Source organism: Peromyscus leucopus, chromosome 10, assembly GCF_004664715.2.
Source record: "Peromyscus leucopus breed LL Stock chromosome 10, UCI_PerLeu_2.1, whole genome shotgun sequence".
Classification (NCBI taxonomy): Eukaryota; Metazoa; Chordata; class Mammalia; order Rodentia; family Cricetidae; genus Peromyscus; species Peromyscus leucopus.
In genome coordinates, this window is record NC_051071.1 from 13,780,098 (window position 1) to 13,798,238 (window position 18,141).

Sequence of the window (18,141 nt, forward strand, 5' to 3'; positions counted from 1 at the left end):
TGAGCTGTTCAGGGACAGACAGTAAGCCCTGGTCATCAATATAAGGGACAGTGTGTGAGAGACCACACATACCTGCTGGCTTTTTTTCAGGTAAAGCAATCTTTCCATCTGCTATAGAATCAACAAGATCCTGAAATTCTGCAGGAACATCAGCTTGCTTCCAGCGCTCATTGTCTAAGAGAAGGCTGTTCAAAAGTAAAAAGAAAGGCAGGTGAACATTTCAATAAAATTCTCCTAATTAAAATAAAAGGAAGAAGATGTCTAGCAAGTTGGCAGTACTCAGTGTTGACTGTCATGATAAACCAGACCCACCGACTAATGGAACTAATACTTTTCCAAACTATTTTCTGTCTCTCAGCCTAGCCAAAATCAGCAAAGAAAACAATTTAGTCAACCTCGAGTGAGAAAGAAACATCCACTAGGGACCACCTGATAGACTTCAATAGAAACAAATATTTATTTATTTTACAACCTGACCACAGTTTCCCCTCCCTCTTCTCTTCCCCTTCCCTACCCCCACCTCCTATCCACTCGCCCCCCACCCCCCCAATCCACTCCTTCTCTGTTCCTGTTCAGGTAAGGGCAGGTCTCCCATGGGTATCAACAAAGCATGGCATATCAAGCTGCAGTAAGACTGAGCACCTCCCCGGTATTAAGGCTGGGCAGAAATAAATATTTCAATTCCATCCGAAAAGCCAAGAAATGTGATCTTACTTCTACACTCTCAAGAATTTTGCCCGACACTCAACTCCACTTTGATTTAAAACTGTAACTGCTCTGTGGAGAGAAGGCAAGAAGAAAATGGACATGGTCCTACCTGAGTTTGGTCCGCCTCTCTTCATGGAACCTGCTCACAAACTTACTGGCCTGGCTCTGCAGGGCCCCAAGCAGGGACGTGCTCTTCTTCCCACAGATCTGCTCCGTGTCCATGATGAAGGTCTCCACTAATCTCGAAAGTGCTATGAACTCCGTGGAGTTTAGCTTTTCAAGGAAACCGTCCTAAGTGTAAAATATCACATAATGACATGAGTCAGTATAATGAGTTCATGTTATCCGATACATTTTTTTATAATATTGGAATTCAATTTTATTAACACCTTATTTGTTTTGTATGTATGTAAAATAGCATATTAGATTCAAATTAATTATTAAGGTGTTATATTTTCAAACAAGCCTTTTAAACAAACCATTATTTTGAAAAGAATGGTTTAAAGGTTTTCCATTTATTTTATTTAATTATTTGACATTTCAGTAGCTCCCTAGAAGAACACAGCAATAATACCATCAACTTTTCAAGTGCTAAAACTGGAAGACTGTGACAAGGCATGGACATAGGCAAAGAAGTCATACTTCGTGTAAACAGAAAATCTCCAAGGCTTTATGAAAATACCTTTGCTCTTGACATGAGGAACTTGACAGCTCGATCATGGCATATATCTGAAGCACTACACAATAAGTCCTGGATGTTAGTTGCTAATTTTCCTAGCTCCAAGTCAGTTAATCTCATGTCTTCACCAACTCTGAAAATGATAAAATGAGACTTCGTCAGGAGACATTGTAAACAGCATTCTCCGCAGGTGATGGATCACAGAAGACAAAGGGCTACCACGGTAACATCCCATAAACAACTTCCTTTGCTCTGCTGGTTCCAACACTTAGCTCACACCCCTCTGACTGGACAGTCTGCAGCTCGCAGAGCAGAAAAGCCACTGTTCCAGCGTAGGTGTGGGGTGGCAGCCGTGGGCAGAGGAGGAAGTGGCAGTCAAGGAATGGAGAGGAAGGGATGGCATTCCCCAGCAAGCAGGCTCTTTCCTGCTCTGATTCTAACTTACTTAGTGGCTTACTTACTTACTTACTGAAGTGCTAAGCAATGGAAAGAGAAGCAGACTGCTGCCCTCAAGGAAGCTGTATTAAACAGCTGTATTTATATTTTGAAGGGAAATGTAAGACTCTTCCTATTTTTAACTACAAATGCATATTATAACGGCCACCAAGTCGAAGCCGCCAACAGTTCACTTTGGTGTCGTCCTAAGCCAAGTGAAGCGCCTGTGCCGTTACAACTCTCCCGTCTGAGAAACACACTTTCTGAGACATGACTAACAGGCTCTAATTTATAGTACTTAGAAGCAATGTATTACTCTAACTGGGCTAAGATATTGAAGAAAGTTATCATTTATTCCTCAAAATCATACCACTACACCTATTTACTAATGCCTTCAGATAATGCAGGGTTAATAGCATTAAAGCACTCTCAGGACAGTCTCGTTCAGTCCTCATACTGAGGCAGGTGGACACTGAGCCTCAGTAGTTTATCTACCCACAGTTGCAAGAGTAAGACTAAAATCCAGAATTGGTCTCTAATTCATTAAATTTCCTTTGCTCCATAATTGTGGGAGGTGGGTTAGTACACAGATATGGTGGATGCAAATGGAGCCAGAGAGCAACCATTGGTTTCCTTCCTCAGCCAAGGCTGGCTGTAGGGAGCCCCAGTGATTGACATGTCTGCCTCCCCAGCTCTGGGAGTTCAAGAACATACCACCACAACCAGCTTTCTGACCTGTGTTCTGGTATAAACTCAACTCCAACGCTCAAAACAATTATTTCTATATAAACAGTCTGGTACTAATACCAACTCCAACAAAAATGCTCACTTAAACTTAAAGATTCAAATTTACTACTGAGATAAAGTCTTATCTTCTGAAGGATTACTACAATTTGCCACGTAATGGAATCACTGGGGAATTTAGACCTCTTGGCAATGTGCTACTGACTAACAAGAACAGAGACAGAATAGCAAATAAAAACAAGTTTTTAAATAGTGCAGTGACCTCATCACAAAGAGGCGACTTTTAAGATCTTGTTTAATAGCTGTCATTCTTCATTGGAACGATCTGTAATTTAATTGCTCCTGACTTCCCAGTCGTTCCCTGGCTGAGCTGCGAAGCCCCGAGGTGTTTGTGTACACGCTGGACACAGGCGGGCGGGGCGGCCATCTGCAGTCACCGTTTCATCCCATGTCACACGGAAGGAGGGAGAGCCAGGGAAGACTCTAGAAATTAAGTGACCCACAGTGACGATAGGAAAGACACTGTTGAAAAGACTTTCCAACGTCACAGCAGGCTACTAGCCGGCCTTCAATATTTGTTCTTCCCTCTGCCACGGTAATAGCTTTAGCTGGGCAAATATCCAGCAGCTAAAGACTCTGGTTCTCAAGCTCTGTTACAGCTAGAGAGTCACACGTAATATCCCAGCCTCCGGTGTGGAAGTCACTGTCAGAAGTACAAAGTCTAGACCACGTTCTTCGAAGAGAAGAAGGAGCTGAAGAGTGAACCTAGGCCCTCCCTCATGCTGACCAGTACTCTTCCACTGCAGGGACACATGCTTTATCACAGAGGCAGCAGAGTACCAACTACACCCAGCTGAGGGTCTGACTTAGGGCAGGAGTGGGACCTGCCATATACACAACAGTAAGGGAGATGGCATTTCAGATAAATAGGCAAGGTCTAAAGGATAGCTACAAAGGAAGAAAATCTTGCACGATACACAAAATCAATTAGAGAACCCATCAATCTAACTGTGAAAGGGACAGCTCTAAAGTTAGTAGCCTTTGGTTCAAAAAGACCTCAACTAGAGAATGGAGTCAATCCACAAGGTGGAAATGACATTTGCAGGATGGGTGGATAGCAGACATGTATGTTTACACAAGTAACTCTCATTAAGAAAGAAAGGGAAAGAAAAACACTAATAGAAAAGTGGGCAAAGGCCTTGACAGAAGAAGCTAACGAAACAGACGAGTACAGTGCTCTCCTACTAATCACAGGGAAAATAAAAATTTAAACAACTACACCTGTGACATGTTCTCCAAAACGGCCGACATGTAGAAGACTAACCAACGGAGAGAGTGAAGGAGTGACTGAAGATGTGAACGACAGGCGCACTCCTGCTGACAGGCTTCTAGATCAGTACAACTGGGCATCAGGCCAAGGAAACCTAGAGAATCTTCCTCCCTCCTGCTTTGACAAGACTGGCTGGATGTGTATCCAGGGGCCTGCCTTCCCACCAGCTTTTCCTCTTGAACTGTAACTTTAACTGAGCATGCCCAGTAGTGTGTAGTTTAAAGTGAATATGCTCAGAAATGTGCCAGCCCCAAAGTATCTTTCCCATATGAATATCTACAGGCTTTTCCAGTCAGTTTCTCCTCCTTTCTGCTTTAGGAGAATGTCATTTTGAGAACTGCTCTCCTGACTGCAGGCAACAGAAATTCTCCCTCCCTCGTGTGCTGGTTGTGCTTTCTGGCTGTGTACTCACCAAGATATCACATTCAGTAACTGTGTGTTGGCACGCGTGGCGTGTGTGTGTGTGTGTGTGTGTGTGTGTGTGTGTATCTGCATACATACTTTTCCAACACATATTTGTAGCATGTACATCAAAGATACAAACAAGAGTTTAAGAGCTAAGGATTTAATTAAGTGGCAAGACTTTGTGTTTATTATGCACAAGACCAGGTATCAATCCAAGGAATCATGAAAGGTGTGGCAGTCACTATCACTAAAAATAGAAATAACCTCAATTCTTATTAATAGTAGAATGAATTCTACATTCTGATGTTGTCATAAAATACAATGTTTGTATACAAATAAAAATAAACTCCCACTATATGCAAATACCACAAACATATTGAAAGAAATCAGATAAAACACAAAAATGTGGTTCTACTATATATAGCTGAAAACTAAAGCAGCAATAACCACACACACACACACACACACACACACACACACACACACACACACACCACTAATGGTTTTAATGAGCTGCCTCAAGATGGCAGTGGATTAGAGCAGGAGCAGGGACGAGTAGATTTTTCTGGGGAGCTTATGTTGTTCCATTTCTTAAACTAAGTGGTGATCCATGTTTCCATTTTGGAATAACAATCTGAGCTGAACATTTATAATTTGCCTATTTTCCCACATATGCACTGTACACCAGTTAAAAAGTCTGAAGCACCGCAGAGTAAGGAGTACCAGTCGCCTGCCCCTCCTGTCACGGCCAGGGTGCCGAGGAGCTATTGAATGCTGGAGCAGAAAGCAAATGGATGCAAATGGAGGCTGGACAGTGAGGGTAGGAGAGCTCCCTCTCAGGTAAAGATCTCCTAACTCTGAAATGTTCCAATAAATAAATCAACTGTGTATTATTTAAGATACAGAATTTTTTGGTTTTTTGTTTTTGTTTTTTGTTTTTTTTTGAGACAGAGTCTCACTATATCTCTGGCTCGCCTGGAACTTACTATGTCGACCAGGTGGCTTTATTCACCTGCCTCTGCCACCCCCACACCAGGTGCTGGATTAAAGGTGTGCATCACCAGGCCCAGTCAAGATACAGAATTTTAATATAGATTTTAATAGCAATAATCATAACTAGTAAGTATAAAGATATTAGCTAGAACACAGAAAAAAAGATATCAATTTACTAATGCAGTTCCATTTATTGTAGGAAGGAAAAGTGTAATAAACTGACCTCAAGTAAAACATGAGCTCTGGACCACAGGTTGATTTATGTGTTAACTACAGTACTAAGTCTTATTATTCTTAACAATTAAAGTGTTTATAGGTTTTGTTTTGTATTTTTAGATACCAGGTAAACCTATAGGGATACCTGGAAAACCTAAGACTGGTCTACAGATTAGATGGGAAAAACTTATCCATTTAACTTTATCCGTTTACTGTTACAGTAATTGGATTATATAAAAGAATGTTCTGGTTTAGCAACTACACACTCTGGTATCTGAGATAAAGAGGCATTATGTCTGATTGTAGACACAAAGAAAAAGGGGAAGGAGAAGAAGGAAAAAGAGAGGGAGAGAGTATAGTACACTGTGTGGTAAGGGACTTCAGATGAAGGATATGTACGTCAGTGTTCATACTATTATAGCAAATTTTCTGTAAACCTGAAATAATTTCAAAACACATTTTTCTAAATGATGTTTTAAAAGACAATGTCATCCACTAGGAAATTCCTGCCTTTAAAAAAATCAAATGTGTAAGTCAAACACATCTTTACTAATATAAAATAAGAAAGCAGCAGAACAGAGAGGGAGAGAACAGAAAAACTACTAAAGCAGTATAGGACATGGGTTCCAGGAACAGTTGTGTTTCCTTTACATAAATCTCCTAGGCTTCCTGGGAATCAATTACCCTAGCACTGAAATAAGGACATCTCATTAAATAATTCAAGTTCCTCACCAGTCCTAACATCTGCGATGTCACCACTACCTCCAAGGCTCACCTCCAGACCTTCACACATTTTCAAAATGAAGTATATGTTTCATAAATTAATATAGTTTGCTACATTCCAAGACAAAAGGTTACATTTTTCCAAACTGAACTGAATTCTCAACCTTTCTGAAACCATTAATAGAATGGTTCCGAGTCACCACCCTCACAAGGCCGCTCTACTCACACACTATCGAGGCCTCCTGGGGCAGCAGATGCTGGTGTCTGCTCCTTGCTGGATGAAGAATCAGTACATTCTGGTTCCGATACCGAGTCACTGCTGCAGGGCTCGCTGTTTGGAGATGTGTTTCTTTGAGAGGTAGTATCAACTGCTGCAGGGGTCAGCTCACCCTCCCCGAAAGCATCACTTATGAACAAGCCTTCGTGGGTCAAATAAGCCACCTCCGTGTCCAAGGAAGTGTCCTTGACAGCACTCCTCTGCTGTGAAATCTCCTCCAGTTCTCTAGTCCTTTGGTTTTTGTCAAGAACTGAGAGAACAACACTGTGAATGATATTCAATGTTGCCTACAAAAAGAAAAAATAGGACACATTTTAGAAAAATGCATTTAAATGTCATGAACTTAAGATTTACAGGAGTTAATTATGTGGACACAATTCTGAACATCTACACTCATGAATGAATCAAAGTCCTATAACAAATGTTACATATTTTATCAGTCTTGTATTGCACACTAACAGTGACTTGTAAAGACCAACTGTATAGGAGAAGTAGGTTCACTACAGCTTAGAAATCAGAGTACTTATATTCTAACTCATTTTTTCTTTTTCTTTTTCTTTTTTTTCTTTTTTCTTTTTTTTTTTTTTTGGCTTTTCAAGACAGGGTTTCTCTGTGTAGCTTTGCGCCTTTCCTGGAGCTCACTTGGTAGCCCAGGCTGGCCTCGAACTCACAGAGATCCGCCTGGCTCTGCCTCCCGAGTGCTGGGATTAAAGGAGTGCGCCACCAACGCCCGGCTCTAACTCATTTTTTATGGAAATTTCCCTACAACACACTATGTATTTCATTAACATGCTGTATCAGATATAACCTGTCTCTCTGAAAAACTAACTTAGGTCCCTTAGCATGCCCTGACCATCTCTTACATCAGCATCCTTCACTGCTTGACCATGGTGACAGCCAGCTCCTCTCTGTCTGAACATTCCGAGATTGTTCTCACTCAATGCCTTCTCCTCTGCAGAGTGCTCCTCACTGGGACCTTTGCACACTGTCCTTCTCATCACTTGGGTTTTGGCACAAATGGCAGCTTCCTCAAAGAGACCATCCTGACTCTCTACAACAGTTTTTTCCCACTACACAGTGGTGGCTGTTTGGTTGTGGGTTTTTGTTTGTTTGTTTGTTTGTTTTGCTTTGCTTGTTTGTTTAAGAACATTTGTTTATCATCTAAAATTATCTTTTATTTATTTAGGTCTCTTTCTACTACAATAATATTGAAGTTAGATCCATCTCAATATTATTCTAAACAATGGTACTTGATATGGAGGAAATACTCAATAAAACACTGCAAGCTAGGTAAATGAAAAAGTTTATATAAATTAGTATCTTTATGAACTATTAAGATATAAGGGTGGAGTTGGAGAGATGGCTTAGAGGTTAAGAGCACTAACTGTTCTTCCAGTGGTCCTGAGTTCAATTCCCAGCAACCACACGATGACCTGTTATGAGATCTGGCACCCTCTTCTGGCATGCAGCCATACATGCAGGCAGAATACTGTATATGTAATAAATAAATTAATCTATAAAAAAAGATAAGGGACTTTGACATTTATGGTTGCAAATCTCATATATTGCTTCCTCTCTCAAGCATCTGATTTCTTTTTTGGGTAGGGAGAGTGGGGGGTTGGGGAGAGACATGACTCTAAGGAAGCAGACTCCAAGTTCAAATCTCCAAAATCAGTTTAGGCTGAGCGAGTCCACTCAGCACAAAGACAGACTAGGGGAAATGCAAGAAACTAGAGCCAAGGCTTAAAGACATCATTATGTACATAAGGTTAACCTACATCCTGGTACACTTCAGTTCTATGATTCTGTCCAGAAAGCTGACTGAATATCAAGGATAGTCCAGGCAACCGATGTGTGAGCTTACCTTAACCCTCTGTAGGAAAACTGTAAACTTAGAGAAAATATCCTTTAACAGGTCAATCCACTGGGGGAAATTCAACATTCTCATTTGATCTGCAAGCCTATAAAAAAAAGTTAAACAAAAATAACTGTCTCTGGACCAATATGCTAACATCTATAAGATGAAGGGAAGGATACTAAATGTTACATAAAAATAAAGTGCCATTTATTTAGAGTCCTAACTAAAATCATAGACTGCTGAGCTAAAGAGGTCAATTACCAAACTCTACCTGTTTACACACCATTCTGACTGACTAGTACAATCAAGTACACCGGCAAATTGTCCTTATCATACTGAAATCCCAGGTGAGAATGTTTTGTGACCTCTGAAGAAATAAACCATAGACTGACATTAGCTAAAAGTAAGGATCTTTTGTGGAATAATGACAGAAGTATAACATTTCCCTCGACAGATTTAATAATCTACTTTTCAACCAATGAGAAGTAGGACACCTGATGGCATGGACTGGGGAAGTACCGAATGAGCTCGAAACCCCTGCTGTTTAATGCACTTGTTGGCTGCAGAACTCTGCCAAGTGCTGAGCCTTCCCTGTTATAGGTTTGTTTGTTTGTTTTTCCATTTTAACATGAGAGAAAGTATTTGTCTTATACAATTATAAACATTAAAGACAATGATAGAAAATGCTATCAGCAACATATGGTACAGTTAAGAAATGATGTCAGCCAATATTACTTTGATAGTTGCTATCAATTAATAACTTCCAATATGAAACAGGTTAACAAAACAGACTCCCCTGAAGAGATTTTATATATAACAAAAGTAACTCATTACTCTAGATTTCCAGTGAATGCTGCTATGAGTTTATTTTTAAAAAAAAGAAAAGAAAGAAAGAAAAAAGAAAAAGTATTCTTGTACTGGCTACCAGGAAGCTCTCTACTTAAGTTGAAAACTTCCTTACAGTGTCTTAGCTAGGGTTTTCCCTGCTCTGAAAGACAACCATGACCACAAACAAGTCAGGGAAGAGTTTATTTTAGCTGACAACTCTCAGGCCACACTGCATTCCTGAGAGAACTCAGGTGGGGAACTCGGGGCAAAAGCTGGAGGCAGGAACTGATGCAGAGGCCATGGAGGAGTGCTGCTTACAGGCTTGTTCTCTGTGGTTTGCTCGGTTGGCTTTCTTATAGCACCAAGGACCCTGACCAGGCCAGGGGTGGCCCCATCCACAGAGGACTGGGCCCTCCACATTAATCACTAGTTAAGAAAATGGACTATAGACCTGCCTACAAGCCAGTATTATGGGCTCATCTTCTCAGCTGAGAGCCCTTCTCCCAAATGATTCTAGCTTCTATCAAGCTGATATAAAACTAGTCTGCACAAGAGCAAGAAAACAAGTCCCTGTTTTCCTGAGCTTTCTAAAAGTGCCCATGTCCTGTCTCCCAGTAGCTCCTCCTTGACAACAGGTGCTCCAGCCAATCCTGAAACAGATGTGCCAAGGAATCATTCGAGAATTCTAACACTCCACATCTCCATTCTGGGGGTTTGGCCCAGAGAACCTTAAAAACTATCCTGTCAGTGTTTGTATCTTTGGCCAGATAAGGTTTAGATACCTAAATATATGAAGAACTCAGTCATAAAATATTTATCACTATCCTTCTCAAAAGAATAGGAATTTCAAGATGAAAACAAAAAATTATGGACACAGGCAATTGAAAAGTAAATACTCAAACTCCTCAAAGCCCTAGAAGCTCGACTGTAGAGCTAAGTGATTTAAACTTAATACTTGCTCCCCGCACTGTAAGAAGTTATCCCCCATCCCTCCCACGTTGTATCAACCCTCTCTTCCCCTTCTATACCCAACTCTACCCTAAAAAGCCAACCTGCAGGCTTGGCCAATAACGAGTCCTTATCTGACTAGAGAAAGCAAAGACACCGCAGTCAGCTCTTGTTCTACGGTTTTATGCTTTTGTTATATTACCCGCGTTCAAAGCAGGTAATACTCAGTGGAAATGTCCCCAAAAGAACAATGTGTCCCCGCTGTGAGTAGTATGACAACTGCTCCTCCCCTCCCCCCCTCGGATTAGAATCCTCCCCTCCTTCAATGTATCCATGTTGCATACGCTACCTGCTCATGATCACAGAGTGACCGTCTCAGCTAACAGATCAACGGGGGAAGATCACTGCTTTTCCTCGAGCATCCTTTATTTTACTTAATAGTAGGCCCAAAGCACAAGAGCAAGGACCTAAAGGAGGCAGCAGGGCTTACACATCTGGAGAGAGACGGACGCCTGCACGGTGTAGCAAGGAGAGAAGGCGGGCGCAGAAGGAAGAACGCAGCATACCTGTGGCTCCTCCCGTCTGTGGTCACAGGCTTTCACACGGAGCTCTAAATGCGGTCCTGGAGAGAAGGGGCGGACTCGACTCTACCTACTCCTCCAGTTCACCTCATGGTGACTGCTTCCTCTATCCACGGCTGCAGCTTTTCTTCACCAACAGTACTAGCTTGCCTCTGAATTTCGTTAAGTGATCATTTCCCTGTCTCTTAAAGGTACTTCACTATCATGTGTAACTTTTTTACACCCTGACCCAAACCTGTCAACAACTGCTTAGTTTAGTCCTCCTCCAATTCTAATCCCAATGTGCCATCGTTCCCCTAACTGAGAAACACAGAGCTACATACATGTTCATACTTACTTCACAACAACATCTGTGTCTATTTCTTCTATTTGTGAAACTTTATTAATCACACGCTGCAATTTAAGAAAAAGGGCAGTTTGGTTAATTGTTTTTAGAATTCCAACTACTTCATGTTTCATCTGTACCTTAAAAAGAACACCCTGGGGCTGGGGGTTGGGGGTAGCTCAGTCAGTAAGGTGCTTGTCCTGCAAATGTGAGGACCTGAGTCTAATTCCCAGAAGTCATGTTAAAAAGCCAGGTGTTTTTGCACACCCTGTAATTAAACTGCTGGGGAGCCAGAGACAGACCGAGCCCTGGGGCTCACTGGCCGGCCAGCCCAGCCTGTTGGGCAAGCTCCAGGTTTAGTACAAAGCTACCTCAAGACACAAGGTGGATGTCAGCTGTCCTCTGGCTCCCACATGTGTACACACACATGCGTGGCCATCACTCCACATGCACCCAAAGAGGCTCACACACATATGTGTGAATTAAAAGTAAAAGAACTATGCTGTAGAGTTGGCTCAGTGGTTAAAAGTACTGGCTCCTCTTCCAGAGGACCCAGATTCGATTCCCAGCACCCACTTGATAGCTCATAACCAGTTCTAGAGGATCCAATGCTTTCTTCCGGTCTCCTCAGGTACCAGACGTGTGTAATACACAAACATACGTGCAAGCAAAGCATTCGTACACATAAAATTTTTTATTTTTAATAAATAAAACAAAAGAACTCCTTGACTACAATGTTTTTTGTACGTATAATGCTAAGAATTAAACAATAAGACCTCACTACAATAAATAAATACACACTCCCAGAAAACTCACAAATTATACAGAAAGTGTAACACTTCCACACAGAGAGTGCTATCTGTTGAACTACAACTCACTTAATGAAAGTGAATATTTAAAGTGCTTAGAATTCCATTCTTTGCCCAGTACTACTCTTCTCAAAAGTCACTATCTTTTACGGTTTTATTTATTTTTATTTTATGTGTATTAGTGTTTTCCTAAATGTTTGTCTGTGTGTCACATGCATGCAGTGCCTGCAGAGGCCAGAAGAGGGTGCTGGAACCACTGCAACTGAAGTTAACAGTTGTGGGCCACCAGGAGGGTGGGTGTTCACAAACCCTGATCCTCTGCAAAGGCAGCCAGTGCTCTTAAGTGACTATCAGTCACTCCAGAGCCAAAAAGTTGCTACTAATAGATTTCTAAAGTATGATTCATTTTGCCTGTATCTGAATCATACATGCAGAGAATCCTGCAGGGTATACTTTTTGTGTCTGGCTTTACAGATGTCTATACTATTCATTTATGCAGCCATGAATAATTCATTCAGTCACATTGCAATATAGTATTTCATTGTATATATACGCCACAATTCTGTTTATCAGAATTTTCTGATAATGCAATTTAGAATGTTCCTTTTTCTCTAATGGCAAATGGTACTGCCATGTACATTCTACTGTGTTGTGTTTGAATGAATTTACCTCAGTATTTCTGTTAGGTGAATACTTAAGAACAGAAATTCTGTGTTATAATGCATATATAGTTAGCATTAGTAAATACTGCCAACAATTTTCCAAGATGGTTATTACCCATTTAGAAATACAGTGTTTCAACCAGGTTAAGTTAAAAAAAAAAAAAAAAAAGGCAATTACAGGCTTTGTGTATTTTATATACACAATGAAAACTTATATACATGCATTCAACCTAATGGTGATTAAGCCTAATAAACATATGTAAAATTATCTAAGTTTAAAAAAAAATCAAAACAAAGATCGGGAAAACTAACAACACGGTGGAGCTGGGGGCTGGGCTCTGCAGCAGAGTCCTTGCCTAACACACAACACAGAGCCTGGGTTTAATTCCCAGCACTGGGGCAAAGTCTAAAAGATCTTAGGTTATGACTAACTTTCTAAGCAGAGTGAAAGGAAGTTAACACTTATATACTTATAGTGGGGAGAATAAATTAGTAAAATGTGTTCAGACAACAATGCAGTTGTATGTACTAAACAAAAGTCATATGTACAACAATAAGAAAACCAAACATCCATAAATAGAAATACTCTTAAAGTAGTGTTCTTGGCTGTAGGCTATGCTTCTCTTATTTTTCTCTTATTTTTCCATGTATGCAATTTTAAACAAAATGATCAAGTATTACTATTATACTGCATATCTTATATATTACTATGTGACATAAAAATGAACTTCACAGGCTTCATATCACATATCAAATAAAAATGCACAATACCTCTTTAATGATGTTCTTTGCTGTAGTAATCATTTCTTCACCATAGATTTCTAAAAAATTAAGTTTTCTTTGTTTCAAAAGCCCAAATACAAGAGATACTAATCTTTCCTATTAAAACAAAAGAAAGACATATAATTTTACATTTGAATTTTAATTTAAAAGTAGAAACATGTATCAAAAGGGTTGTGTCAGACCCTCAGATTCTGCCTGCACACAGTGTGGTGCTTCCAGAAGGATGACGTCACCACTCCCACAGCAATCCTCCATCAGATTTTTGTGGTCTGTGTTCTCCAACAGGTAAATCCTCTTCTACCACAATGGACGAAATGAAGCGGCTGAAGGATGACGCAATACTAGGTCTTTTGTCCTCATTGCCCGTTAGAGACTATCCACCAACACTGATAACCAGTCAAGAGTCCCTGTGGCCCGGAAGACTGGGATGGAATCTGGACTCTGAGTGGGATGCACTGCTAACATGCACACCTCTTGGGTCATTATGAGTCAGAGACTTTAGAGTCTTTTCTCCCTGGTAGTTCTTAGTAATGATCTGCACTGCAAAACTACCGGTCAGTACAGCCTGGGTATATGTACATACACATACAAATAAAACATGTTCTGAAGAGGTCATCAGTAAATTTGAATGATTAACATATTATCACATAACCATCACTTTTTACAGATGATAAATCCCAGTGAACACCTGCTCATGGAATATAAATTAAGTCATTCATCTTACATCTCTATTTGGAACTTGGTTTTAAAGACCTCACTTCAACTCCTTTTTCTAAGTAGGCCATGACATTACACCACTGTCTACTTCTCAGGACACTAGCATTTATGATGCTTATTAAAGACACACGGCTCGCACAGGGCCTCACAAGTCTGACAGACATCGGAATCTGAGGTAATTCTGCTCACTGTGATCCGAGAAGAACGTTATAAACTGAAGCTGTGAAGGAAGCAGTACCAGCAAAGACAATAACTGGACTGCACAATTCAAACACATACCTCTTCTAAAACTTGACAGTCACCGTCCAGTGGTCTATTTAAGTCACTACGAGAGTAAGTAGAAAATTCTGCAATCATCATTTTATCAATCAGCTTTTCTAATTCACAAAGTTGTGACCCCAAATGCCTATCAAAAGAAGAGAAAAACATTATAGATAGCCACTTAAAGCCATAAATTCATTCTACTTTAAGAGAATAGACAGTACTTACTCAACAATATGATACTTTAGTAAAATGGAGCCCTTTAATGAGCAAAAATCACTCATAATGTCACTTCATCTCCAGAATTCTTTCTCTATTTGTTTTTAACCTTTAAACGCTAAACAGTTAAAAAACTTGTAGAAAAACCCTTACTTGATAAATAGTATGGCTGCTTTTTATAGATAAACTATCAGCTGCTCAAATTCCTTTATCACTAACCATCTAGTGACCATCAGTGGCGGTGGCTCCCTAGCCACTCATTTATTCAGCAAACTCGAGCCCCTGATATTTGACAGCCCTATTCTTTTACTAAGCAATCTAAATGATCATAGGGACAGAGTGACTCAACACAACCTGTCGTGACAGATTTGAGTTACTGTTCATCAGCCCTCAGGTCACTAAATTCAGAGGGACTACCAGTACTTAAAGCCCTCGCTGTTCTACAATGTCCAAGACATGAGTTCAGTCCCCTGAACCTCCATGGAGCCAACCGGTTGGTCATCTGTGATTCCAGTTCCAGGTGGGCTGCGAGGCCAGGACAGTGAGGACAAGACCCATCTATCTAAATAAACAAAAAATAAATACGTCTACTTTGGGGGATAATTTTTAACATTTTAAACTTAATTTCACACTAAATATAAATTTAATACAACTATTTCTAATGCATACACTGCATTTATTGAAAAAGAGGACCTCAGTGTCCGCAGTTATCTTTATAAAGACAGGCTGCAACAGTACAAGCTAATTGTAAAATGAGTTAAAGCAGTTTCAACTTTCAGGATGATAATGTTCTATCATAAACAGTTTATGGTAAGTAGTGGTAGTGATGATTTTGAAACAAACCTGACAAATAAAATAAGATGTTTATTTGTATTTTGCAATATGAAAATATTTTTATAGTTAAGAAGAGGACTAATAAACTTCTCATAAATGGCACCAACATCTCACACTAGCACAAACTCAAACACTGCCAGAACCTTACAACTTCTTAAGCAATTTCCCTTTGACCTAGGAATCACACTTTTTAGAATCGGAATCACAGTTGTGCTAGCAAAAGTTTAAAATAATAATGATAATAATACTATATATATATATATATGCTATACAGACAGACAGACACATTGCACTGCTGTAGCTAAGGAAATGGAAGCACACCTATCTCCCCAGCAGTCAGGAGGCTACGGCAAGAGAACTGAGTTCAAGCCTGAACGATGCATTGAGATTCTGTCTCAAAAAGGGGAAATGGAAATAATCCAAATACTGACAAATGAAGATCTAACTGGATAAATCATAATACAGTCTTAACCAAAGACTATACACTTCATCATCATTAACTATACTTTTTGCAGAATATTATTATAATTGTTAGTCATTGTCCATTTTTGATTGTGCCTAACCTTACCGCAAGGCATCCTAGGGGAAAGTGTACATAGGGTTTGGTACAATCTGTGCTGTAGGCACCTGGCATCTCCTGAGGGTCTTGGAGTATGCCCACAGATAAGTGGTGGGGAGGGACTATCAAAATAATACTACTAGTTCTGAGAGCATGCTGTGTGCTAAAAACAAATGAGAAATGGTGTTGGTGTCTAAAAATCACATTTTCAGCCTGGTCAAGCGAGATGATAAAATCATAAAAGTAATACACTACAGGCATCAATGTGAATGGGAAGTATCGGCATAGCGCTCACAGCTTTTTCTTAAAAGGAAAATTAGGGCTGAGGCACAGCTCAGTTGTAGAGTGAATACTTAGCACACTTGAGGCCCTGGGCGCAATCCTAATACCAACAAATAAATTTAAATTATGTAAAATAATTCAAAAGGCAAAATTAAAGAGGAAACTCATTTTCTAGCTCTGTCCACTACAAAAGCATACAAACAATCAATCTAGTAGCTAGAATTTCTTTTTCTTCAATTTGGCTGGACTCGAACTCATGATCCTCCTGCCTCTGCCTCCTTCAGCAAATCCATTTGTTTCGTTGACTCCTCCAAAACTTAAGTACTAATAGTCTGCTGATGACCGGAAGCCATACTCTGTATGTTGTGATGTGCATTGTGAAACACCTAGGAAGCTGGAAGATTGTTTTCTCTCCCCTCCGCACTGCTGGAGCGTGAACACAGGCTCCCCGCACGCTGCAGACAAGGCCGGCCCTTAGCTGTGAGCTCGCTCCCCACCTGTCGTTGTCTTTTTCTTCTGAGACAGTTTCTCACTCATTTGTCCACGCTGGCTTTAACCCACTCTGCAAACCAGTAGCTCAAAGACTTCTTCTCACTGCTGGCATGATGGCTGTCACAGGTGCTCCCAGTACTCGAGCCCTCAGCAGCGACAGCACGTGGTCCTGCAGTGACCGCAGCACGGCCGGAGTGCAGTCATTCAATGCTGCCATCTTGGGTCACATCTCTACTGTGAGGGGCTCATGCAGTTATGTACTACCAGTTAAGTTCTGACACATTTTACTTTTTCTAATAGGTGTGTGCTTAATGATAGGAAATAAAAAAAAAAATAGACTACTGTCTACATATATTTTATACATTTGTGACATACTTTTTCTAAATTTTAAAAATATTTTTAGGCTAAACTGGTTCAGACTTTCTTACTGTCACAATTCAAAATCTGTGTTTTCAAAGGATCGACTTAATTGATAATGGGGGGATCTGTTTACAGGAAAAGCCCTGCTAATAAACGATAGCGATCTTGCTCAGGGTACTGAGAGGGACAACCGCATACGTGCTCACTAACTTACCCACTGCTCCATATTCGACGCTCCTGTAAGAAAATCTAACCATTTCCAATTACAGAAAACAGAGATGACAGGAGAATACTGAAACATGAGGATGCAGTTCTCAAATACTTTGAAAAGGAGAAAATAAAAAGAATAAAGCAATATATCAAAAAGTGTTTGGAAGATATAAGCCAGTCACATATTATTTGAACAGTTCTATTTTGCAGATATTATTTGGACAGTTCTATATTGCAACAAACATACTATTAAAACTGGGGAGAAGCAGAGACATGTCATCAACAACTAGCTATTAGAAGATATCCGTGACATGGAGTTGTTTTTTTAATCTCACCTTTTAAAACTACATGAAATACTTCTAGCTGAAACAAAGTATTTGTAACTTGAAATAATTCAGGCGTCTGGGGAGAATTGCAAAGAACAAAGGCTGGCCCTGAACTGACGGTGCCTGGGTGACATCCAGTGAGGTTCCTGTCCTTTTCATTTCCCTCACCTTCGGTGTGTTTGTGCTCTTGGTGGTGGCAGTTTTCATTTGCTTGTTTTTTCAAGACAGGGTTTCTCTGGGTAGCCCTGGCTGTCCTGGAACTCACTCTGTAGACCAGGCTGGCCTTGAACTCAGAGACCCACCTGCTTCTGACTCCCAAGAGCTGGGAGTGCGCCACCACCACCCAGCTTTGATTTTTTTTTTTTTTTAAATATAAGGCACGATATAAACAAACATGTAAATTTAATACTGCTTGCTCTTCAAGTAGTTTTTATGGAGATCATAGATTTTCTTTTAATGCAGATTAGAAGCCAATCCTCAAGTATATGTTAACTCTGAGTGTGATAGTCTTCAACAAATCCCACAAAAAATTCTGGTGTCAAGTTTGTATGAATGCACCTACTAATATTTGTTCATT

At 40.2% G+C, this 18,141-nt stretch overlaps 1 protein-coding gene across 2 annotated transcripts in view; it reads right to left on the reverse strand.

Moving 5' to 3' along the window:
• Window positions 1–18,141, reverse strand: part of Vps54 (VPS54 subunit of GARP complex) — an 87,546-nt gene that overhangs the window by 25,367 nt on the left and 44,038 nt on the right. For both annotated transcript variants that reach the window (XM_028876326.2, XM_028876325.2), the window contains exons 8-15: window positions 14,301–14,427; window positions 13,293–13,400; window positions 11,063–11,118; window positions 8,375–8,471; window positions 6,460–6,797; window positions 1,391–1,520; window positions 818–999; window positions 73–185 (exon numbers count right to left, since the gene is read on the reverse strand). In XM_028876326.2, the coding sequence (XP_028732159.1) occupies window positions 73–185; window positions 818–999; window positions 1,391–1,520; window positions 6,460–6,797; window positions 8,375–8,471; window positions 11,063–11,118; window positions 13,293–13,400; window positions 14,301–14,427 (1,151 nt within the window). The remainder of the gene's footprint in view (window positions 1–72; window positions 186–817; window positions 1,000–1,390; window positions 1,521–6,459; window positions 6,798–8,374; window positions 8,472–11,062; window positions 11,119–13,292; window positions 13,401–14,300; window positions 14,428–18,141) is intronic.